Below are 25,744 nucleotides of genomic sequence, written 5' to 3'. Positions count from 1 at the left end.
TTGAGTTTTGTTAGTGCAAGGGCTCTCAATCTGTGGGTCAGGCTCTTGAAGGTGGTCACAGATCTGTTCTTCTTCCCTGTCTGTGCAAATGCTTTCTTGTTAAGCTACTTGCACATTGTCTTCTTGAGATGCCAGAAAAACCCATGTCTTGACTTCTGTAGTGACAAAAGAACTGATGCAAAGGATTCGGGGCATATTTGAGGAAAACTGGTTGTGAAAGCCTTAATGGATGGGAGATAGGCAAAGTAGTCAAATTGTTTATGGAGTTATAGGAAGTAAAAGGTTGAAAAGCCCTGCCATAATAGAAAAGCTTATGACCTGACAGGAGTCTAAAGATGCTTTAGAGCTGTATCATCCAAGACCATTGCCTCTACATAGGGAAAGTGAAAGCAGATGGGTTGTCTTGTTCTCGCTGGCTGGTACTTTATCCTTGCTGTAACTGAACAGCATTTGAAGGGGAGGATGTAGGCCTGTTTTTGCAGTAAAGTGTGAAAGCAATGTAAGTTGAATGAATTAGACTGTGGCTCGTATTTTGCCCTCACTTCTCTAGAGCAGGGGTTCCCAAACTTTTTTCCCTGCGGCCCACCTGTGCAGCTGCAATAGGCACTACAGCCCACTATTAACATGCGTCTGTCAGGGAGAGAGGGGTCCTGTGAGGCGTGCACGGCCCCCTTACCTCAGCAGGGACCAGGGCCAGCAAGAGGGCGGAGGGGCCAGGCAGTGCCACCGCCAGCTCCCACCAACTCCCTCCACCTCAGCAGCCCGCTGAGTGCCTTGAGCTCGTCACCTGGCAGTCCTTCCCCAGTCATCCACCCAGCAACCTAGCGTGCCTCACAGGCACCCAGGGCTGGCCTTAGGGAAAATGGTGCCCTGGGCGAACTTGTATTTTGGCACCTTTGGCCTTCGCTGCCTCCCTGGGCTTCCCCCCCCTTACCCCCACTGTTTCTCTCTCCTTCTGCACCCCCGCCTCCGTTGCCCTAAGCTCCCTTCCATGTCCTTGCATACTAGGTCTGCTCCAGTCCTTACCTCTTGACCACGGCGGCTGGAAAATGACAGCTGCTGGCTGGGTGGCCCCCAACTCCGCTGAGGGCAGACCACCTTTGGGCTGTGGCCCACAGTTTGAGAACCCCTGCAGTAGAGCACCAAGTGGAGTGGGACGACAGATAGCTTTTGTAGTGCCTCAGAGTACATGCTGGATAGTGCTCCGTGCCATCTTTTTCTCCCCACCACACCCAGGCCCCATTAAGTATGGGCAGATAGTAGGCATATGGCACTGACAGTGCCACTCCCAGCTGGAGGATGCCGCTAGATATTAGTTCCTGTGTAATGCATTTTGCAGGGAATGGGTAGAAAAGGCTCCTTAAGCTTTTCTCTGTCATCAATTCTTTGCAGAAACTTGACCTGTTAATAATTCATTTAACTCACTGATATGCAGTCATCTCTGGTGTGAAATACAACAGCTGTTTAAACAATACACAGCAGAGCTAGGGCAGGAAATGAGAAGATCAGCAATCTCCGATTCTGATTCTGGCTGCTTACACAGTTAATCCAATGTGTTAATTTTCTTCATATTCTCCTGATGCACTCTTGCTAACCTGATAACAAATAACTAATAATGATTATTTGTTAACTTACATACAGCATCATAGGCTTTTCCTTATCAGATGGTCAGAGGACAGTGACTGTATTGAGCCCAGAAGTACTTTAATACAGTTCATCTTTGCTTGGTGTAACTGTACCGCTTTTTTTTTAATCTCTTTCCATTCAGGCGCTATGAAGAGGAACTGTACTGGCGGCGGGTAGAGGAAGAGCAGTTATACTGGGAAGAGCAGCGGCGGCGGATGGCCGCAGACTGGCATCCACCCCCACTTATGGGCAGACCTGGCATGCCAGTTCCTCCTCTCTTGGTGGGTAACCCTTGATTCAATTCCTGGAAGGAGAAATGTGAAGAAGTCTGGCATCTTTAACTGTGTTTCAAGGCTAGAATGTGTGTTCCCTTATGTATTCTTTGAATATTGCAGGATTAATTTTTTGTGTCTCCTAAAAACCCATCACCAGAATTTGGAATTGGTAATGGACACAGATTAACTCTTTTAGTTGGTTGCAGCATTTTCGACAAATGCATATTTGAAATGTTGGACTGCTTGGCAGGGTAAACATATAAACTTCAGATCACTAATTTGTTGTTTATACTATGCAGCTCAAAGGGTACGATTTGCCTTCCCTGTCCTTATGTTCAGCAACAAAATGCCACTTGAAAACAGTTGTCTATGTCCTCTTAATCCCCTATGCCTAAACTCATAAGCCTCTTCAATTTTTATCACACCTATATTCTGCATTTCTTCCCCTCCACTCATTGGTGCCCTGCACCCAGACACTCACCCTTTCTTTTAAAAACCTCCTTTTACATTGGGGCAAGAGATCACCACGTGATTTCACATGCGTGCGCACACACCTACTTGAGATCTGCTGCAAGGATTCCATATGGCCATGCCATACCTGCACTTGAGTAGGTGGTGCATTACAGTAGCAGGAGATAAAATATGTACTGGTGAAAATTCACTTTTTAAATTGGAAAAATTATTAGCCAGTTTTGCTAAATACTTTATAATGTAATATGTACATTTACACATGTTCCATTTGTGTGCAGGTTACTAAAGTGATGGTTGTCACATACAAAACCCCTGTACAGTGAGCTGCATTTTCTTATTATACTTTCCCAGTCCTTTTCAAACCATTTAACAAGCGTTTTTCAGGCAGTCTGACCTGGAGGTCAGATTTCTTTTTGTTTGATTCTCTGAGGCAGGCTTTAGTAAATGGGGTTTTTGTTGTAATCATAAGCATATAGCTCTAGACTTGCCTTTCACCACAATAGATGCTCTTTTTCCTGCCCTCAGTGACCACTTCCATTTAACCATACTATTCCTTTACTTTTTAAGGCTGCGTCTATATTAGTGCACCTCTCATGGAACCTTATTTATCTTAATCACTGGAAACTGGGAGGCTTATTTACAGCTCTCACTGAATCTTCTTAGACGAATCTGTCTATACTGACTGGGCCAAACCTCTAGGTATGAGGTATGGTGTCACTCTGTCCCAAGCCACCTGATACATTTTTAAAAAGAGAGGCCACATGTGGGGATCTGATTAGTGATTGGTTCTGTGATCACTGCTGGGATTAGGAGGTCTTTATAGTCAATGTGAATACACCATGACTTGAGAAAGCTGGCTAGGAAAACTCATGAGATTGCTCATTAACCGCTGCAGCTGAAGAACTTGGAAAATCACTTGTTAGTATAAATTTGAAGCTCCCTCTGCTAATGTCTTGGTCCTGCTACTGTGCCATATACTAATCATCCTGCAGCTACATCAAACCTTTCATCCAAATGAATCCTCAAATCCCCTACTTTTACAAATTCACTAATGTAGCACTCAAGTTAATTATCTTGCGCAGCATTCCATCCTCTAGGTTGGAACATGACAACTGTTTAGTGCGTAATAACACTGCACAACACTTCAGTATAGGAAGTGAAAAATATCTTATCCTGTTGAAATCACAGAGGAAATTGAGGGAGGGAGAATGTAACTACCTAAATTGGAATTTTATCTGGCCACAGGGCACAAATGATGCTGTGGATTCATCACATGTGGTCAGGACATTAGGTTTTAAAATCTGATTTACAAAACTTCACCTCCTGGAATCCAGCACCCCCTAATGCTGTGACAGAGCATTAGTGCAGTACTAATTCAGAGGGAAGAACACCTCCTATTGAGCCTCACTTTCTGCAGCAGCGAAGTTTTTCCCTACTGCTTTTCTAGCCTGACCCTTTGAGACTTGACAAAATTCCAGTTGCTTGCTGGAATTTCTTTGCTTTAATTGTTTTCACATAGTCTTCTGCATCTGTTCATGTAGTTGTGAATGTGTATATGATGTCTACTAGTGATGGCATCGCTAAGAATTTTTTTCATTTTTCTTCGAGTGCTTGCTCATGTGGATTCCATTCTAGGTGTGGGCATGTCCACGTGCGCAGCCATTGGAGATTTTTGCCTTAGCAGTAGCCATAGGGCCGGCTGTGGCACCCCCTGGAGTGCTGCGCTCATGCCAAGATATATCAGGTGTCGCTGGCCCTCCGCCCTCCCAGTCCTTTCGTACTGCCCATGGTGGTCATTCAGAGTGCCTTTGTCCCTTGCTTTGCAAGTGGCCAGCAGTTCCTTTCCTGTTTTAGCCTTGTTGTAAATAGTTCTATTGTTTCTTAGTTAGTAGTTAAGTAGCTAAATGTTCAGTTAGTGTGGGTCCCATCGGGGACTTTGCCCCCAGGCAGGGCATGCCCCGTTCTCCGGGTTTTAAGCCCTGCTCCATGTGTAACAGGCCTATGCCTGTTAGTGACCTTCACAGTAGTTGTCTACAGTGCCTCGGGGAGTCCCATGTGAAGGAACATTGTTGCATCTGCAAGAACTTTTGTCCTCGGACACAGAGGGAACACGACATATGTCTCAGGGCCCTCCTGATGCAGGCAGCCCTGCACCCAGTTTTGGAGCCAGCTCGGCCCAAAATGGCTCCCAGCACTTTGGCCTCGATGTGTAACACACCTCCGGCACTGGACTCCTCCCAGCACCAGGCAAGCCTGATAAAAGTGCGCTGGGCACAGGACTCTGTTCGGGCCTTATGCCCACTCTTGACCTGCACAAGGGCTCCACCTTAGGGAGTTCCTCCCTTCAAAAAGACCCGACTCTGGGGAGGAGTACAGGGTCCAAGCTGATGGTGCAGTCGACGCCCGCTCAGCTCTTGGCGCCTGCAGAGTCAAGAGAGCTCCCACCACAGCTGGCACCATGTTCAGTGATGGAACTGGCTAAGGCTCCCTGCAAGGGCAAGCCTGCCGGTAAGGCCTCGTACAAGTCGAGTGAGTGCCACTGGTCTCCAGAGCCAAGGCAGAGCCCTAAGTTGCCACACTCTTGGTCTCTGCAGCCCAGGTCTCTGGCCCATCATTACCAGGCATCGGTACCATGTACCCGGTCCCCATCTTCGCACTGGAGCTCTCCCAGGCATAGACAATCTCCCTGGTACCGGTCCGCATCACGTCGTTGGTCGCTGACGCTGAGACCTCATCGCCACTCCCTGACACGAGGCCATTCTCCCTACTCCTGGCACCAGTCATCAGTAGCCGCCAGACCTGGGCCTCGATGGCCCCGCCCTGGTCACCAGAGGGCGACAACTTCTCCGGATCAGAGGCACATTTCAGCCCCTCACCCAGGCAACAATGGGAAGGGGCTCTAGGGGGTGTGTCTATGGCATCAGGGCCAGCCTGGCAGCAAGGCCAATGGCCTTATTGGAATGCCTGGGGGTTCCCATTATGCCATTGCCCCACTCTCGCCAACCCTCAGTTGCCATGTTGGACAGGCTGAAGTTGGCACCCATGGCACTGTCAGCACCAGGTTCAGTGCAGGATGCTCCAGTGACTGCCATGGATGTGGAGCTGGTGCCCACCCCAAGGCCACACTCCCCTTTGGGGGAAGATGCCGGCGGGCCTCCCCTGGTGGTCCCATCATCATCTTCCTCCCCGGGTGAGGCGGTGGTGGGCCCTCCAGAGCTAGCCCACCAGGCGATTTTAAGGAGTATCAGGCGCAGCTCCGTAGGGTGGCTTTGAACTTGGGCCTCAAGGCAGAGGAGATGGAGGAGAAGAAGAACACATTGTTCAATATGCTCTCGGCAGCCACCCCAGCCCGGGTCACACTCCAGGTACATGAGGGGCTCCTGGACATTGCCAAGTCCATCTGGCAAACCTCGTCCTCTATTCCGCCCCACATCTAAAAGAGTGGAGAAGAAGTACTTCATCCCTGTGAAAGGGTTTGAGTACTTATACAACCACCCGCCACCAGAATCGTTGGTCATGTCAGCGGCCAACTAGAAAGATAAGCAGGACCCCACCAGTTCCGCTCCTAAAAATAAAGACGCTAAAAGTTTGGACTTGTTTGGTCACAAGATTTATTCTATGGCCAGCCTCCGGTTTCGGGTGGTGGACCACCAGGCCCGGCTGTTACAATTTCAACTTATGGGAATCCCACCTCAAGTTCAAAGACTCCATGCCCCAGGATGTGACCCAGGAGTTTGCAGCTCTGGTGGAGAAAGGCACAACGCAGCTCCTTGCTCCCTCCAAATGACCTGGAATGTGGCCGATTCGGCTGTCTGGGTTGTCACCTCAGCGGTGGTTATGAGGCACAGTTCCTGGCTCCACACTGTGGGCCGGTCCCAGGAAATGCAGGCCTCTTCTCAGGACCTTCCATTTGATGGTGTCGGCCTGTTCTCTGACCAGGCGTAGACACAGCTGTATGGCCTTAAGGACACGCGGGTGACTCTCCACTCCCTGGGGATGCATACTCCTCAGGTGTTAAGACAACTGTTCCGACCTCCACAACAGTGGCAGCCTTGTCATGGGCCTACAAGGAAGCGGGACACCAGGTTTAGCCGCTGCCGCCGCTCGTCGTCCCACTTCCCTGTGCAGCCTGGCCCGGTGACGCACCAAGGGGTCCAGAAGCACTCATTTTGAGGGTGCGCCAGGGAGCAATGCACCAGCCATCTGTCCAGATCCTTCCCACCCTTTTCTTGACTGCCTCTCCCCTTATTGTTTGGCATGGTGCAGGGTTACATTGGACCGCTGGGTCCTGGACGTAATTCCTTGGGGCTATACTCTGCAATTCTTGGTCATACAATCGTAGAATATCAGAGTTGGAAGGGACCTCAGGATGTCATCTAGTCCAACCCCTTGCTCAAAGCAGGACCAATCCCCAACTGAATCATCCCAGCCAGGGCTTTGTCAAGCCTGACCTTAAAAATATCTAAGGAAGGAGATTCCACCACCTCCCTAGGTAACACATTCCAGTGTTTCACCACCCTCCTAGTGAAAAAGCTTTTCCTAATATCCAACTTAGACCTCCCCCACTGCAACTTGAGACCATTACTCCTTGTTCTGTCATCAGCTCCCACTGAGAACAGTCTAGATCCATCCTCTTTGGAACCCCTTTCAGGTAGTTGAAAGCAGCTATCAAATCCCCCCTCATTCTTCTCTTCCGCAGACTAAACAATCCCAGTTCCCTTAGCCTCTCCTCATAAGTCATGTGTTCCAGTCCCCTAATCATTTTTGTTGCCCTCCGCTGGACATTTTCCAATTTTTCCACATCCTTCTTGTAGTGTGGGGCCCAAAACTGGACACAGTAGTCCAGATGAGGCCTCACCAATGTCAAATAGAGGGGAACGATCACATCCCTCGATCTGCTGGCAATGCCCCTACATATACATTCCAAAATGCCATTGGCCTTCTTTGCACCAAGGGCACACTGTTGACTCATATCCAGCTTCTCGTCCACTGTAACCCCAGGTCCTTTTCTGCAGAACTCCTGTTGAGCCATTCTGTCCCTAGTCTGTAGCGGTGCATTGGATTCTTCCGTCCTAAGTGCAGGACTCTGCACTTGTCCTTGTTGAACCTCATCAGATTTCTTTTGGCCCAGTCCTCTTAGTTGTCTAGGGCCCTCTGTATCCTATCCCTACCCTCCAGCATATCTACCTCTCCTCCTAGTTTAGTGTCATCTGCAAACTTGCTGAGGGTGCAATCCACACCATCCTCCAGATCATAAATGAAGATATTGAACAAAACCAGCCCGAGGACCGACCCTTGGGGCGCTCCACTTGATACCGGCTGCCAACTAGACATGGAGCCATTGATCACTACCCATTGAGCCCGACAATCTAGCCAACTTTCTGTCCACCTTATAGTCCATTCATCCAGCCCATACTTCTTTAACTTGCTGGCAAGAATACTGTGGGAGACTGTGTCAAAGGCTTTGCTAAAGTCAAGGACCAACATGTCCACCGCTTTCCCCTCATCCACAGAGCCAGTTATCTGGTCATAGAAGGCAATTAGATTAGTCAGGCATGACTTGCCCTTGGTGAATCCATGCTGACTGTTCCTGATCACTTTCCTCTCCTCTAAGTGCTTCAGAATTGATTCCTTGAGGACTCCATGATTTTTCCAGGGACTGAGGTGAGGCTGACTGGCCTGTAGTTCCCAGGATCCTCCTTCTTCCCTTTTTTAAAGATGGTCACTACATTAGCCTTTTTCCAGTCGTCCGGGACTTCCCCCTATCGCCATGAGTTTTCAAAGATAATGGCCAATGGCTCTGCAATCACATCCGCCAACTCCTTTAGCACTGTCGGATGCAGCGCATCCGGCCCCATGGACTTGTGCTCGCCCTGCTTTTCTAAATAGTCCCGAACCACTTCTTTCTCCACAGAGGGCTGGTCTCCTCCTCCCCATGCTGTGCTGCCCAGTGCAGTAGTCTGGGAGCTGACCTTGTTCGTGAAGACAGAGGCAAAAAAAGCATTCAGTACATTAGCTTTTTCCACATCCTCTGTCACGAGGTTGCCTCCCTCGTTCAGTAAGGGGCCCACACTTTCCTTGACTTCCTTCTTGTTGCTAGCATACCTGAAGAAACCCTTCTTATTACTCTTAACATCTCTTGCTAGCTGCACCTCCAGGTGTGATTTGGCCTTCCTGATTTCACTCCTGCATCCCTGAGCAATATTTTTATACTCTTCCCTGGTCATTTGTCCAGTCTTCCACTTCTTCTAAACTTCTTTTTTGTGTTTAAGATCAGCAAGGATTTCACTGTTAAGCCAAGCTGGTCGCCTGCCATATTTACTATTCTTTCTACACATCGGGATGGTTTGTCCCTGTAACCTCAATAAGGATTCTTTAAAATACAGCCAGCTCTCCTGAACTCCTTTCCCCCTCATGTTATTCTCCCAGGGGATCCTGCCCATCAGTTCGCTGAGGGAGTCAAAGTCTGCTTTTCTGAAGTCCAGGGTCCGTATTCTGCTGCTCTCCTTTCTTCCCTGTGTCAGGATCCTGAACTTGACCATCTCATGGTCACTGCCTCCCAGGTTCCCATCCACTTTAGCTTCCCCTACTAATTCTTCCCGGTTTGTGAGTAGCAGGTCAAGAAGAGCTCTGCCCCTAGTTGGTTCCTCCAGCACTCGCACCAGGAAATTGTCCCCTACACTTTCCAAAAACTTCCTGGATTGTCTGTGCACCGCTGTATTGCTCTCCCAGCAGATATCAGGGTGATTGAAGTCTCCCATGAGAACCATGGCCTGCGATCTAGTAACTTCCGTGAGTTGCCGGAAGAAAGCCTCGTCCACCTCATCCCCCTGGTCCGGTGGTCTCTAGCAGACTCCCACCACGACATCACCCTTGTTGCTCACACTTCTAAACTTAATCCAGAGACATTCAGGTTTTTCTGCAGTTTCATACTGGAGCTCTGAGCAGTCATACTGCTCCCTTACATACAATGCAACTCCCCCACCTTTTCTGCCGTGGCTGTCCTTCCTGAACAGTTTATATCCATCCATGACAGTACTCCAGTCATGTGAGTTATCCCACCAAGTCTCTGTTATTCCAATCACATCATAATTCCTTGACTGTGCCAGGACTTCCAGTTCTCCCTGCTTGTTTCCCAGGCTTCTTGCATTTGTGTATAGCCACTTGAGATAACTCGCTGATGGTCCCTCTTTCTCAGTATGAGGCAGGAGCTCTGCCTTCTCGCTCGCTCCTGCTCGTGCTTCCTCCCAGTATCCCACTTCTCGTTCTCCGTCCCCCCTCTTCCCCATCCCTCTTCAGGGACCCTTCTCACGAGCATCTCCTTGTTCAGGAGGTCGAGAAGCTCGTGGGTTTGGGGGCTGTGAAGGAGGTTCCTCAAGACATGGAAGGAAGAGGATTCTATTCCCGCTACTTCCTAATCCCAAAGGCCAGAGTGGGCTTCAGACCTATCTTGGACCTGCATGGCCTCAACAAGTCTCTCAAGAAGTTCCGCATGGTCTTCCTGGCCTCCATCATTCCTTCCCTGCATCCAGGGGACTGATACGCGCACTTGACTTAAAGGATGCGTACTTAAAGGCCAAAAGTCTGACAGCTGCGCACGTAGGGGCATGCACACCTAGAATGGAATGGACATGAGCAACACATCTCGAAGAACAACAGTTATGAAAGGTAGGTAACCGTTTTTTCTTCTTCTCAGCTCCCAGATGGTAGTAAAGTTCGTTCTTTTCTGTCTCTCAGCCTACTAGACGTCCAGACTCTTCTGATGACCGTCACATCATGACAAAGCACTCCAGCATCTACCCAACAGAGGAGGAGCTGCAGGCCATCCAGAAGGTCGTCTCCCATTCCGAACGTGCTCTTAAGCTCGTCTCTGATTCATTGACAGAGCAAGAATCTGAAAGAGGAGAAGATGATGATGAAGAGAGGGGGTAACAAACTTTTATAGACTCTTTCCATAAGTAGTTACTGCAGTATTGTGGCAAGATGAGGTTGACACTTTTGGTGTGCTGGGAAAGCCATCATCCCAGAATAGCTGTAGAGCCTTTGAAGGGGATGGGTAAAGAGACCACATCAGCAAAATGAGAGTTTAAAAATGGCAAAAAGGAATCTTCCCCTCACTCTCATTTGTGCATCTGTATTTTGTTTGCCTAAACATTAGTTCGGGTAGAGATCAGAGCTTGCGATACATACAGAATTGGCTTCCTTACTTAGTGGCTTTAATTTGGGTTTTCTGTCCCATAGCACTGGTTGAAGCTAGATTAAAAAGGGTTACAGTAATGTCCCATTCCTGCAGAAAATGTTCCAGCTGTCCATAGCTGACACACCACTTGGCAATTAATAGTCACTTCAAAAGTAGTAAAACAAAAATACTCTCCCTTCTGAACAGTTATACGTGGGGTGGTAGTGAAATCTTTATGCTATTTCAACGTAATATTTTAAATAAGAGTTCTGGAGAGTTCTTGTATTTAGGTTTACATTAAAGGTTTCAAAATTACAATCAAAAGGCAAATGTGTTGCGAAGTAACTTATAGTGGACCTACCACTAAAGTTGCTTCAATTAATTTGTGCTGCAGCAGAACCAAAGAATTGCATGGAGATTTCAGTGTCTTTCTGTTTTAACAAATACAGTGCAGCAATTTACTTCAGTAGCCTTAATTATATTGTTAATTGCCTTTTAGTTCTGCTTTTTAGATATTTTGGGGCTTCCTGTGATAGATTTTTAAGGCTCAGATTCAGTGTAGATAGCTCTGTTTGATGTTTTCCCATGACTTCTCTCCTCAACAGGAAAGCAGAAACTGCATCCCGAATTCTGAAAGGTGTAATGCGAGTTGGCATTCTGGCAAAAGGGCTTCTGCTCCAAGGAGACAGGAATGTTCGTCTTATCCTACTCTCTGCCCAGAAACCTACACACACCCTCTTAAAGAATATCACAGAGCAGCTGCCCAAGCAGCTTTCAGTAAGAGTGGATCCTCCTTCTTTGTTTCTGATTTCTAATGACTGTTTCTCCTTTGCTTGTTGTCAGGAAAAAGGATACCTAGAGCATAGAATAATCCAGTACTGCTTATTGAAGATTAACAATATCCTAGGCTATATACAAAACAAAATGGAAAATACAGTTCCTGCCCTTAGAAATAGGCATTGTAAAAGGGAACATGTACTGGGTTTTTTCTGCATTCCAACTCAAAATGTCAATTTCCATTATAGTAATAGGTAGCTTAGTGGCTTGCTGCACTTGTTTGGGTTTTTTTTGTTTTTTTTCTTCTCTCCCCCCCCCACCCCCTCTTTGCACACAAGAAATTATTTTTGGGTGTCTTAGTTCAGTCCTTTTAAGGCTCTTATATCACAAAGCTACTACAGTTTGGCATAATTTGCATGATGGGACAGTCTGCTCAGGAAAGTCTCAAGACTAGAATGACAGAGTTGCATGTCAAGCTTGAGGTACACTGGTAGAGCTGTGAGAAAGCACGGCCAGTAAGGGCCTACTGCAAAAAAAAAAAAAAAAAAAACAGTATGCTGCTTATTCTATATGTTTGTAGTGTTGTTGTAGCTGGGGTGCTGGTCCCAGAATATGAGAGAGACAAGGTAGGTGATTTTTTTTTATTGGACTGACTTCTGTTGGTGGAAGGGGCTAGATTTCAAGCTACACACAGCTCTTCCTCAGGTCTGGAGAAGGTAGACAGTGTGTCTGAAATAAATACAAGGTGAGAGAGATTGTTAAGTGTAAGAGGTTCACATATGCTGTAGGAGACAGCAATTTAAGGAATTGGGCAATTAAAGGTTAGCAGGCAGCAGAGTGTATTGCAAATTACTATAATAAGCCATAAAACCAGTGTCTTTGTTAATATCATGGTTTTTAGTGTCCAGCAGAGTTATGAATTTAAGCTCCCGGGCTTGTTGCTTGAAGGCGTATTGTGGGATTCCTTTGAGGACAAGGACTGAGAGGTCAGACATGGAATGATCACTTTGTGAAAAGTGTTCGCCAATGGATGATGTGGTGTTCTGTCGCTATCATTTTTCTGCATGGTTTCATTTAAGAGCTTAGTGATTGGTTTCACCCACATAGTTGTTGTTGGACCATTTGATGCACTGGATGAGGTACACCACATGTTGTGATTGGCATGTGTAGGATCCATAGGTCTTGAAAGTTGTATGTGGGAGGTACTGATCATTAAATTAGTGGAGATAGATCTGCATGTTTTGCACCTGTTCTGGCTTGAGTTGGTGTGTCCTGGTCTGGTTGGAGCTTGCTTCTGAAGACACACGTGGTGAGGTTGGGGTGTTGTTTGAAAGCCAGAAGAGGGAGTTTGGGAAAGATTTCTTTCAGGATACAGATGTCTCCATGTCTGACCTCTCAGTCCTCATCCTCAAAGGAAACCTGCATAATACCTTCAAAAGATAAGCTTGGGAACTTAAATTCATAACTCTACTGGACACCAAAAATTATAGACTTAACACACACACACTGGTTTTATGGTGTATTACAACAATTTGTAGCACGCCCTACTGCCTCCTAACCTTGAATTGCCCACTTCATTTAAAGTGGTCTTATACTGCATGTGTGAACTTCTTATGCTTAACAACCTGTCCCACCTTGTATTTAGCTCAGACACTCTGTCTACCTTCTCCAGACCAGAGGAAGAGCTCTGTATAGCTCAAAAGCTTGTCCCTTCCTTCACCAGGAGTTGGTCCAATAAAAGATATTACCTCACCCATTTTTTCTACTAATGTACTTGAAACTGATGCTACATCATTCCTAGCTTTTAAACTATATTAGTCAATTTCTTTCTTGAACAAAAAATTCACCAAATAAGTTTTTTTTTAATAGTGGGGTGTAGAGGTAATGCTGGCACATGAACTTGAAGGTGAAACAAGTGGAGTTTTTGTTCTTTTAACTTTCTAGACGTTAACTGAAGATGAGTATGAAGTTTCATCTGATGCTGAGGAAGCAAATATACTCATCTGTTCATGCAAGGAACCAAAAATGCAGGTCACAATTTCAGTCACATCTCCTCTCATGAGAGAGGATGCTTCCACTGACGAAGGTGAGTAAATCATTGATGGTTTAAAATTACTTCATGTGTGAAAGTTTTGATGTACTAAATACGTAATAATTTCCAAATGAAATAACCATGGTGACTGAGCAGACATTTTGATACCTCTTGTTGATTTGGTTACTACTGTCGGAATACTTCCAAAGTGACAAAATCAGGAGGCTGAAATCCTCCTCAAACTCCTGTGCTGCTTTTTCCCTTCACCTTCCGCAATGGGGGGGAACAGAAGATGGATGGAGGTAGCTGTGTTCGAGACTTAACGTTATGAATCTGCAGACTTAATTGTTGTAATCTGCTAATGGAGATTTTTGTGTTGCTCTCAATGCTTTCAGAAACACATTCTCATTTGAAAAAGCCTGCTTGCTTTTCATGGAGGAGACAGTGATCTCTAATCGCAGTGCAGTCAGGCTTCTATCTGTGGATATGATTTAGAAACTACAGTATGCTAGTTTGATAGCTATTAGTAACAAAAAGTTATGTTTCTGTTATGGTCTTTCACAACAACTCTTGGTCACGAAAGCTTTGTAAGTAAGTGGTGCAAAGAGAAATTCATATATTTCTTTCCTCTTAGAAGCAGCAGCAGAATCTCAGCCTGACCCCTGTGATATTTTGAGTCAACAGAAATGCCTAGAGTCATTGGCTGCCCTTCGTCATGCTAAATGGTTCCAGGTAAAGAGCTTTTCCAAGCACTGAGATGTGTTGTGCCATTTCCCATTGATTTACTAACCTAGTACAAGGAAGGAGGCACAGTTTTGTGCTGCAGAGCTGACCATGTTTATTCAAAGTGTAACTGATGCTATTGGGGGCATCTTCTGTATAGTGACCCCAACATTCTCGTGTACGCATTCCAACTCATCCTCTCCACAGTACAGTAACTTAAAATAGGAATATTTCTAGAATATAAATGAGCCCGTTATGTTTTTCATAGGGTTTTAGTGAAAATAAATCCTGCTGAAGCAAAATATTTTATCTTTATTCTGGCAGGCTAAAGAAGTCTGTGTATGTCAGCTCCTGTCAGTAAATGGATCTGAGAGGATCGTTTTATATGTCACCTTCACCACCTAGCTTAGAAATGCCCTTTTAGAGCCTAAACTTTCAAGTACAACTGACGATTGTATAAGAGCCACTGACCTTCCTTTGTCCTTTGACGGCAGAGGTGTTAACTTTCCAATTCATCTTGAGTGGTTTCTTACAACATATTAATTCCTTATGCTATAAACAAACCTTGTTTTTAGCTGTGACACTCTTGTCTACCTTTCCCAGATCTGAAGAAGAGCTCTGTGTCAGCTTTCAAGCTTGTCTCTTTCATCAGTGGAAGTTGGTCCAATAAAAGATATTACCCCACCATGTCTCTCTAGTTGTTTAAGAAATACTTATAAAATCCACCACCATAATTAGCACTGTGCACAACCCCAACAGAAAATCAGGAGCTGAATAGCTCCTGAGAGATAACATCCCCATTGGTCTCTCCAGGACACTTGCCATGCATTGGCTAGTGGAGAAGTGAAGCCTGCCCTGACCTGATCATTCTTTACCTGCTTTGTGGATAAGCAGAGGATTTGAGTATTCAGAGCTGCCAATCTAACGTCTTTTGCTAGCCCTGAATCCACAAATAATGTTGCTTACCCTGAGAGTGCTCAAAATCTTGAACACAATTGGTGTACCCTTCTCTTAACTAGATAGGTTAGTTTCTTTATCTCTTTTGGTTTTGTTCTACCTCACCCTTTTTTTGGCATGCCAGTGCCCCATTGCATTTTTACATGGCGTATTACACAGTGCACACTTTGCTCCATGTGAAGTCAAATGGTTTAATATTCAGATAAGGAGAATATTTTCCTCAGACTCTAAGATATTTTTAATGAGTTTTGTTTTGTTGCTTGTATGACCTTAGGTTTTTATTGTCTTAGGTATTTTCTGTTAGCAGTCTTGTTTCTTTCCATAAAGGCTAGAGCTAACGGTCTGCAGTCATGTGTGATTATCATCAGGGTTCTGCGAGATCTTTGCCAACGTGTACCAACATGGGGGGCACTTCCAGATTGGGTAAGAAGACCGAAGCCTTTTCTGTGACATCCTTCCTTTGATTGCTATCATGTAAGACGCTTCTTTTTAGCAACAGTGATGATTATCAGGGATATTGAAATGATGTAAAAGATAAGCTAAGCACACAAGTACAGTGGATACATAGGACTGAATCTGTTGACGTCAGTGGTAAAGCCTGCTGACCTCAGTAGGTCCCAGAATATGGTCTACATTTACCCTCCCTTTTCGATAGACTAACAAGAAGACTGTTGCTCAGCAATAGGGAATCCATCCTCCATAGCCTCTTCACCAAAGCAAATGTATGTAGTTATTCAATTCCAGATCCTCTTACAGGAGTGGAGATTGTGACAGTTTAAAATAATTAGTGCATATCTGCAGTCATCTCAGATTTTCAACTTCATACTTGGCTATAACAAGTATGGTGCCTCAGCCCATGTTTGCAGGCCACATAAGCAGTATGATTTAGCTAGAGCACTGTGAGAAGAGGTCCCTTTCCTCAGAATGTGAACAGCAACATCAGCATGACTGTAGACACTCTATACAGAGTCAGATATGTGTGTAACATACAAACTCCTAACACAGCTGAGCTCTAAATCCACTGTGCTGTTACGTGGATTTACATGCTCCATGCAGACCTGGAACTCTCTTCTCTCACAAGGCTTCCAGGAGTCCTATTCATATTACGCATATCAAGACTCTGCAGAGAGTATGTCTATTTCAGAAAGTCTTAAACAACTGGGGAAGCTAGTTGGATTTTATTTATTGTAAACCATACAGTTCTACTTAGGAAACCTTCTGCCATACTAGCTACTGCATTAGTCTAACTTGTGGATTGCCTCAATAAATACTAAAAATATAATGTAGGAACACATTTTATCCCTCCGGTGTAATTGAACCCTGGTGTCAGTTATGGTTTTGGTCTTGTTCATCTGTCTTTGTTGCCTTTGTGCTGCTGGTTTAGGAGCAGTTGAGGGACTTGCTCTCATTATATTTGGCTGAAGAAATGAACCTAACCTTTGGAGAGAGTCCCCACTGGTACTTGCTTGTACAATAGTCCCCTCTTTCTACCCCCTCCTCTTTCTGCACATGTTCTGTTAACCTGTGGTAGGGGGATGAATTGGCTTCTTGAGAGGGAAGCACATTTGCTTTCTTCACATTGCTACCCCTTCTTTTCCAGCTCTTACCGCGGCTGGAGGATTGTAAGTACCATGGGCCCAGAACTGTCTTACTGTGTGTGTATACAATGTCTAGTACAATGGGATCTTGACTGGGAACTTATAGTGCAACTGTAATGCTACTGATGGTGATTGGACAAAACTTTCTAATACAGTAGTAATAGAATCATATAAACATCATAGGAAAGCTGGATAAAAGGTGACAAGGGTTTCACTGGTAGATGCCTGTAGGTTTACAAAATAATTTAATAAACAAGTGATGATAAACTTGAACATTTTTAGAAAAGAGCCAATAAATAACAGGGCTATTATCAACTAATAAATGCCCAAAGAAACCATAGAGGAGCTGGTCTAAATGGTCCCATGTAGCATACAGTGGTCCAAATCCTTTGGTCAGTCCTAATTTTGCTAAGAAAGTGACCAGACTTCCGTAAGTCCTGTAGGTGCAGAATTCTATCATGTGACTTGCTAAAGAGAGTTTTTTTAGAAAGAAGTTAGTAGCCAACTCTGAACTGAGTTGTGAATTCTCTTAAGCTCAGCCTTGCAAAGTTCTGTTTGTCCATTCTCTCACCCAAATAATTTTTGTTGACAAGCAAGTAAAATGTTTTCATTATTATTGTCATAGCACAAGTAGACAAGAAGGGTTTTTTGCAGGAGCTTAGATGTTCGTGATGGTTTTACAAGGCTTCCTTAGCAGTATCTTGAGTCTCGTTTTAAAGAGCTAAAAAGCAAGACACAGTCCTAAGGAAAGGATTCTTTCCTTCGCAGAAGCTGCCAGCCTTTTGTGGAGGACACACCATTGCTTATATTTTTAAGAAATTGTATTTTAGCTTCATTTCCTCATTTAAAAAGTCAACCCTGATTTTGTCTTTCCTGCAGGCAATGGAACTTCTTGTAGAAAAGGCTTTAAGTAGTGCAACAAGTCCGCTAAGTCCTGGAGATGCCATGCGCCGAGTTCTTGAATGTGTAGCCACGGGAACACTCTTGATGGGTCAGTTGTAAACTTATATCTGTAATGTCACTCCACAAAATCTTTGAAACAGTGGATTGGGCCATCTGTATTGTCATCCCGCAGTACATGCTACATTTTGTGATCGTTTCCCACTGAACAGATGATAAAGTATGACTGTTGGAATAAACTGTCCACAGCACTGATTCTGGGACTCAGTTGTATGTGCCTTTTTGATTGATGGGAAGGAGTTGATTATTTTTTATTTTGAAGTGCTTAAAGAGATTCGGATAGTTTAGGCCGAACACTTGTGTGTGCATTAATAATATTGCTCTCATTAAAACTTTTAAGCAAGATTTTACAAAATATAAACCCCAAGCACTTTAGCATTCTGTGCCAGTCCCTGAGAATGCAGAAATGAAACTGACTAGTGAGGTTTCCTTGTTCAAGGTGAGTGAACTGCAAAAAAAAGTAACCCATCATCATAACTAGTGAAAAGCAATGTCAGTGATACTGTAACTATGATGAAGTGATGCTGTAGCTCATGAAAGCTTATGCTCAAATAAATTTGTTAGTCTCTAAGGTACCACAAGAACTCCTTTTCTTTTTGTAACTAACACTGTACGTTTGGAAATTATTTACATGTGATTTTTTTAAAAACATCTTTTTCTTAAACCCTGATCATAGTGAGTTTTAGAGTTGTGGTTTCTTCTTCCCCTTGCATTCAGATGGACCTGGGCTACAAGATCCCTGTGAGAAAGATGAAATGGATGCTCTAGAGACTATGACCAGTCAGGAACGAGAGGATATTACAGCCAGTGCACAGGTAGATAAGACAGTTATTTCTAATAGCACTGAGAAGGAAACTTCAGTAGAAGCATTCTGTAAAGAGAAGCATCTGGTATACATTGGTATTTGAGGTTACTATATCCTTTCCAGTTAAGGTTTTGAAAACAGCTACAGCTCCCATGGTAAGGGACAACCTCTGGTTTGCAATTTTATGTGTTTGTGACCCCAAAAGCCATGTTAACAACTCTGTGACTCTGAAAGCTGCACCTAATTTACACGCTTCTTTAAAAATAAAGAAATACATCAATGTGAAAAATACTTCATATTGAAGAGTAAACTTGCCTTTAAAGAGAGTTAAGTCAGTTTCAGTATTGCATTTGCCTCCAAGTCTCCCTACCCATTTTTTAGTTGTATTTTCCTATTTTCAAAACGGTTTTCTCTCCTGTGTGGCTTGGAGGGATTAAGGGGTAAATACATAAAAAAAACAAGGGGAAACTGACTATAGGGAAAACCAGTGAAATGGACTAGAAAATACAGAATTGTCAAAAAGTAAACGTAATGAAAAAATTACAATTTTTCTCTAATCTTGTTACCATTACACTAACCATAAAGATGGCTAACAGGTGAAGTAAAAAAACATCAAATGTAAGTCCATGTGTTCCTTAAGTTAATGCTTTAAAAATGTGCACAACCATATTTCTTTATAATACTATTAATTTTCTTAATGAACAGTGTGGTGATAGTTCTTTACATCCACCAGCCTCAAAAGCTGCCAGTTTAATCAGATTTTATGTGAAGAGGCAAGCTGTGGGCTGCATTTTCTGCTCTCAATATCTAAAATCTGCTCCTGTTGGCCACGTCAGCAATGGTATGAGTATCAGTCAAAAATTCTTAGGATGTTGGCAGGCAATGTAATGCAATTTTAAAATTAAAAAAATCATCTTGCAAGCCAGCCACTACATGGTAGAAAAAATTAAAAATGCTTTTAGTGTATGTAATCTTGCCTGATATCTCCAGAGCAGTAGGCTGAAGTCAGATATTTGGTTTAGGAATTCACACTGATCTCTGCTTCTGAGCTAAGTATTGCCTGTGTGTAGAACAACCCTGGTAGGCTTACCAGTTAAATATTGAATTTTCACCTTTCTGGCTTGTATTAAACTCAAGACTTTAGATTAGATATTCCTATGTGGCCTCTGTATAGCATTTTCTACTTAGACGCCAGTGAATAATGAGAGTACCTAACAGAGATGTCTAGGACTAAAGGGTCGAGGGAGTTAGAATCACTTCTGTTGGTATAGCAGGCAGGAGATCATTCTAGGATGGATCAATGTGGGATGTGAGAAGACTGCTACTATTTGTACTCTGTTTCTTCTGCCAAACAAAGAACAGTGGTTTCTAGCTCTTTGTGGGGCTTTGGGAACAGTCTTTTTAAGAGCTAGAAACTATTGTAAAGATTGCCATTGACTTCAGCAGGTTTTGGATCAGGACAAAAAATGTGAGGCCAGATTTTTCAGAGGAACTGACTAGCTCAGCTTTCCCGGATTTTAATTGAACGTATGAGCTCTCAGCAGCTGTGCAGTAAGGTCCTTTGTACTTTGTATCTGTACTTGGTATTTAGAACATGTTGTTGTTGTTAGCTTTAAACTCCAGCCTGCAGTGTGTGACTATAAAGGCTGCTGTACGCAGAAGATACCATAGGCTATGTGGTATCAGCTGTGTCATGCCTACTACTATCCTGTCAATGGTACCATCCTTAATGTTTCTTCTGCTTCCTCCTCTAGCATGCTTTAAGGATGCTAGCTTTCAGGCAGATACACAAAGTACTTGGAATGGACCCTTTGCCACCTCCTAAAAATAGACTTAATGCACGCAACAGAAAAAGGAGACGAGACACCAGTGAGACAGCTGAGGGCGAGGGCGACGGGAAGAAGCACAAAAAAGAGGAAGATGATGATGCCTAACCACTGTTGTAGCATTTGCTGAGATAATGTTCACATGACTTTAATTTTTTATATATAAATATGAGTTGCTGTTTAGTCTGACATTTGGCAATTTTAGTGTTTTTTTCCCTTGAAATAACGTACTGTAGATTTGTTTTAAATTGTGCTTAAATCATTACATAAATTGCATCATTCCGTAAGAGTAAAGTTGATTATGGCAACAGTCCCTCTCCCTCTATTACGTCCCCTTCCTGTGCGCCCATCCCCCCGTCCTCCCCCCAGAAGAAACCCTCCCCACAGCAACATAGATAGATTGAGGCAGGCACTTTTTTTAAACTCTGGTATTTCTCTTAAGCTTTAAATATGTCCCATGACATGTAAAGGAAAACACACATTTATTGGGTTTGTATCTTTAAAAAGTGTGTCCGTGTTCACTTTAGCTGTCCAGCCTGAAATGGGAGGCAGTTTCTAGCTGGATCTGGAGTGTCTGTCTGAAATTGACCAGTTTGATTTGATTTTTTTTTTTCTTTTGGAAGGGGATCTTGCACTTTGTGCGCTCCCACTTTGGGGCAGTGAAGTGGGTGCTGCATTGTAAAGAGGTACATAAGCTGCTTGCTCAGAGCCATTTTTGGCAAATCAGCCAACTTATAAATGACAGTTGGCAGTAGAAATGACAGAGTCTGCAATGTTTAATTCCCTTGGATTTATAGTTCTCCATTAGACACCTCACAGTGTAGTTAAAAACACCCCTGCAAAACATGCTGTCTAAAAAAGAGGGGGAAAAACTGGAACGGTTTCTCCTGTTTGGTATTGTAGTTTGCAACTTTGCATAGTTTTTCTCTTCCGGGAAAGCAAAAAATATGTGCCCATCAAGGTGACACTATGAGTAGGGGTAAGTGCTACTCTGAACAGTCTGAAGTGGTGGTGCTAAGAATAGGGCCAGCGTGCTAACTTTCTAATACCTGTTACATGACAGTATACTCACTAACCACAGAGATTCTCTGCATACCAATGAGTGCCTTCCAAAGAGAGGTGGCCAGGACTCACACAGGGAAAAGCTGCTGCCTTTTTTTTTTTTTTTTTTAATCTGCACAGTTTAACATGTAGTCCATTTTTAAAGCCAGGCATTTCTCAGCAGCACCTCTCGGAAATAGAAAATTTCAGGCTTTGATAGCTCTGCTTGTTTGGGTTACCATTCCGTAAAATCTTCTGATGCTGAGCAAAGGAAGGGTGTCCTAGCTGCACTGACAGAAACGGGGGTGAAGGGCTTGATCTCAGCACTTAGTGTATAGCCAGCAAGCCCATCTGGGAAAGCTGATAGCCTAGCATTGGGCAGCCAGTAGTGATTGGATCAACCTGTTTCTATGTGGAGGGTTTCTCAATTGGTTGCCCAATGGCATTTTTTTTCTTTTAAAGAACTTTTATTTTGACAACGTTGTGTTCTAGGGTCACTTGACACAGTTCATTTGGTTATTTTATGTGTGTTTAAAGGACGGCCTGTAACGTGGCTTTAATATTTGAATGTCTTTGTAGTGCTACCTGGAAAAAAGGAGAAAAATGAAAAAAATAAAATAAAGGAGTTATGCTTCCATTTACTATCTAATGTCTAGTATTTAACCAATGAATCCCACTAGCACAGTGGTCCCCAAACTTTTCAGGGTCGCACCCCCCTTACCCCATCAACCTTCCATAGCTCCCAGCGTGGGGGTGGGAAGGACAGATAAAGGGGCCACAGGTAGGGGTGTATCTAGGCAGGGAGTGGGGCCAGGAACAGAGCCATGGCGAGGGGCCGAGGCTGAGGGCAGGGGTGGAGCCACAGCCTAGGCCATGGTGGGGGCCTGCAGCTGAGCCCACGGCCCCATGCAGTTCCAAAACTTGGCCCTGGGTCGGGAGCGGAGCTGCGGTGGGGGCCAGCAACTGGGGGTGGGGTTGAGCAGGTTGGCACGCACTCCCTCCCTAGGGAGGCTGGCCCAGGCCCCGCCGCAGCCTCCCAAAATGTTCCAGCGCCCCCCACAATTTGGGGAACTCTGGACTAGCAAGTGATCACAAGTCAGGTAGCTGATTGAATGGATGGTGATTATCCCAAACTCTCAGCACTTCAACTTCACACCCAGATCCTCATTTAAACCTTTTTTTATAAACTCCATTAATACTTTGGTTTGGGTTTTCTAACGTTATTCAGCATTTTTAATCTCAACAGCAAATTCTTGGATTATCTTTTTAACGAAAAATACTTGTTCTATTCACCATTAAATAGAACTCAGCCGTGCTTCCCGTTACAAGCACATTAAATTGCTTTTCTCCTTGAACCCCTGGGGAGAAGACCAAAACCCTTTTGTATCTGTATCTCAAATTGGAGTGAATTTCTTCCCAAGAAAAGGGGTCAATTGGAACTGTAAACAAAGATTTAGGTTTATATTTGTGAAAATGGATGGATTGGCTGCAGTTGAGGATGAATTCCTTAGGACAGCAATTCTCAGCTCAGGTCCTGAGCACCAAGAAATCACAAACAAGACAGTATGGTGAGCTGAGAGTCTTGAGAGGACTAGAATTATTGCATTGCATGCCAAGGTGCTACAGAAGTGCTCAATGGAGGTTATAAGGCAGTTCAGGGAACAGTAACGAATATAGAAAAATTTCTCTCTGTGCATAGATGTTCTGTGGCCTGGTTGGGGCTCTTTGAGTTACATTTGCATTCTCCTCTTTAGGCAGTTGTGACCCACCAGCGTTGTTTTGCTAGCGGATTGGCATATCCTATGAAAGCTGAAGGTTTCCTTTGGTAACCTCCTAGCTCAGGGCATGGTGTTAATGAGGAAATGATTTTTTGCAAATTAGTTCGTTTATATGCTGGCTTAAGATAAGAGTGTAGGGAGAAGCAGGAGAAGAGCTTCAAATTCTAAACACTGAAAGCAGATCAATGTGATCCAAGATGGTCAGCAGGTATGACACATCATCTGAGACGGCACCACACCCTAAAACTAGTGTGTCTTGAGAAACTAGCCCTTGCTAATTTAGAGCTTATATATGCCATTTTTAGCTTATATTTGATTCAAGGCCTTCTCAGTTTACGGAAGAAGATTTCACTGGCACTGTTGAAATTCACATTAGGTTATTATTTAGATTGCATTAAATGAACTTCTTTGCGTTCTATGTACAATCTTGAGAGTTGTGCCAGGTAACAGAATATTCCAGAATGATTAATGTACAATAATGTGGGTTTTGTTTTTAAGTTATTCCTTATTTCCCATAAATTGGCTGCTGTTCTTTCCATAGATGATGCTGATCCTGTGTTCTGAAGATTCTCCCGTGCACCCCTGCCTTGGAAAATGGAAAAATAAAAGCTTGAAACTCTCCAACGTTTCAAATAAGAATGTAATGCTGTTCTGTAAATGGGTGCTGCACAGAACCATTTTTGGGTACAGTGATACGTCCTTTTCTGAGTTTTATCTTTTTGATCTTTTCAAAATAAATATATTTAAAAGGACAGATAAGAACTTTTTTGTGCAGGTTGCTAAATAAATGCATTGTTTGTTTAACCAAATCTGTGCTGCTTGCCTCAGATTTGCAGTGTGGGTAGCAACTAATGTGCACTCGCTCATTTGTACTGCAGAATCTCTGTAACTTGTCAGTAAAACCCTGATTCCGCCGTGTGTTGTCTTCCATCATGTTGTGAGCACTGTCTGTTCCTACTGCCATCAGTGGCAGTTGAGGGTGTGCATGACCCCTTGTCTGGATCAGCCCCTAAAAGAGGACATGACAGTTTATCATCCAGTTTGAAATAATAATAAAAGAGAATAGGAAGTAAAAGCCACGAGTGTGGATACAGCGATCCCAAACTTGAAAATCAAGTTGCCAGAGCCATAAAGCAGAAAGGAGCATAACTGCAGTGATCCCATCACAATTTGAGGTAGTGAGCTCACATGGCGACAAGGAAGGTGGGGAACAAGTACGGAGCTAGCAGCAGAACCTGAAAAGGCAAATACCAGTTCCAGCACATCCTCGTGAAAGTGCTTTTGGATTCGGGGGGTAAGGTGAAGCGATCACAACACATGCAAACTCAATATTATGGTGGTGAAGGCAAGATATGTACCTAAAGCTAACAGCTGCCAAACAAACTGCTCCTGGAGATGATAAACTGGCTGGCAGCCTTCCAAACCTCTCTCGCAGTTGTCACTTGAGTGTGGGGAGGTTTCCGCGATCCCATGCAAACCTCACTTTTTCATTGGAGTATAAATTCACCTGAAAATATGTGCTTTAAGACATCTACAATAGGCTTATTTCTCTCAAAAATTTCCTTCCGTTGCGATGATATTTCACTTCTCCAGTGCTAACACGTGTGGGAACACTCGCATAGCACCGATGCATACCAGCATTTTAAGCCCCGTGTCTCAGATCTGCTCTGAGTGAAGAGTTGAGGGAGTGTGGTCCATAAAACTCCAGCTGCTGCCTGGAGTCTTGTCCATGCTAATGTTTGTGTAGCTACAAACGTCACTGAAGCCGAATTGGTGGCAACATTGGTAGGAAATTTTTAGTTTAAAAAACAAAACAAACACCCCCCCTCAAGTTTAGATACCTTATTTTAAGTTTCCTGTGGTTTTTTTTCATTGTGTCCCTCAATTTGATTTTTGTCCAACGTTTGGGTCTAGTTAGTTGCAAAAGAGAAATGATTACAGCTTGTGAAACAATGAATCTGCTTCTCTACAGTGGATAGGGGAAATAGTAGTCACCTGCCTAACTGACCTGGCCCCGTTGCTACTTGAGAACACACAAACTTGCAGAGTATCCTGAGGAAGTGCCCCATGTTTAAAGTCTTTGTGACTGTTGTCAAGTTGTGGGCTTGGATTCCTATCTGGTTTCAGGAGTTCTGACGTTTTGAGTACAGTTTAAGTCAGGTGCGTGGGCAGAGGGACTGTGTGGACTTGGCTGATGTTGATCAAAAGTCAAATGGCTGAGAGCCAAGTCACCGTTTTGGAATGAGAGCATCTCCTTGGTACAGAAACCTTATGGGTATTTAACAATATAATCAGGTTGAGACATCCTTTGGGCATGTCTTGCCGCACTCCACCCATCATCACATTTTCCTTCCACAGTTCCTTGCAGGGCTCTGAGTCTTTGCTTCCCATTGTAGCTCTCCTTCTGTGGTCCCACTGAGAATTCCATATTCATGAATGCTCTGCTGCTGCCGGAATCTCCTCTTCTGCTCTAAGGGCTTGTCTACGCTACGAGTTAAGTAGACATAAGGCAGCTTACGTCGACCTACCAGTAGAGGTGTACATGCTGCAATGTTCCTCCCGCCAGTTTAACTCTCCTGCCACACCGACATATGAAAACCACCTCAATGAGAGGCATAGCTGTTAGGGTGACATAGAGTGATGCAGTGTTGATGTAAACATGGCATTGCTTATGTTGTCCTAAGTGGTCTCCAGGG

The 25,744-nt window shown here is 44.2% G+C and overlaps 1 protein-coding gene across 5 annotated transcripts in view; it reads left to right on the top strand.

The window, feature by feature from the left end:
• Positions 1-23,945, top strand: part of LOC144280101 (zinc finger RNA-binding protein-like) — an 85,607-nt gene extending 61,662 nt beyond the window's left edge. The window contains exons 11-19 of one of the 5 annotated variants that reach the window (XM_077841844.1): positions 1,769-1,907; positions 10,110-10,300; positions 11,157-11,328; positions 13,273-13,414; positions 13,998-14,092; positions 15,368-15,463; positions 17,518-17,629; positions 18,316-18,413; positions 23,590-23,945. In XM_077841844.1, coding sequence (XP_077697970.1) covers positions 1,769-1,907; positions 10,110-10,300; positions 11,157-11,328; positions 13,273-13,414; positions 13,998-14,092; positions 15,368-15,463; positions 17,518-17,629; positions 18,316-18,413; positions 23,590-23,835 — 1,291 coding nt within the window. In that variant the 3' untranslated portion in view covers positions 23,836-23,945. Of the gene's footprint in view, positions 1-1,768; positions 1,908-10,109; positions 10,301-11,156; positions 11,329-13,272; positions 13,415-13,994; positions 14,093-15,367; positions 15,515-17,517; positions 17,630-18,315; positions 18,414-20,157; positions 21,908-23,589 lie in introns of those variants that run through there. The other 4 variants (XM_077841843.1, XM_077841846.1, XM_077841845.1 and 1 more) reach the window with 4 other exon arrangements.
• Positions 23,946-25,744: the final 1,799 nt, after the last annotated feature.

The sequence above is a fragment of the Eretmochelys imbricata genome, chromosome 25 (assembly GCF_965152235.1).
Source record: "Eretmochelys imbricata isolate rEreImb1 chromosome 25, rEreImb1.hap1, whole genome shotgun sequence".
NCBI classification, from domain to species: domain Eukaryota; kingdom Metazoa; phylum Chordata; order Testudines; family Cheloniidae; genus Eretmochelys; species Eretmochelys imbricata.
The sequence above is the reverse complement of the archived record's forward strand: the minus strand, read 5'-3'. Positions and strand labels throughout refer to the sequence as shown.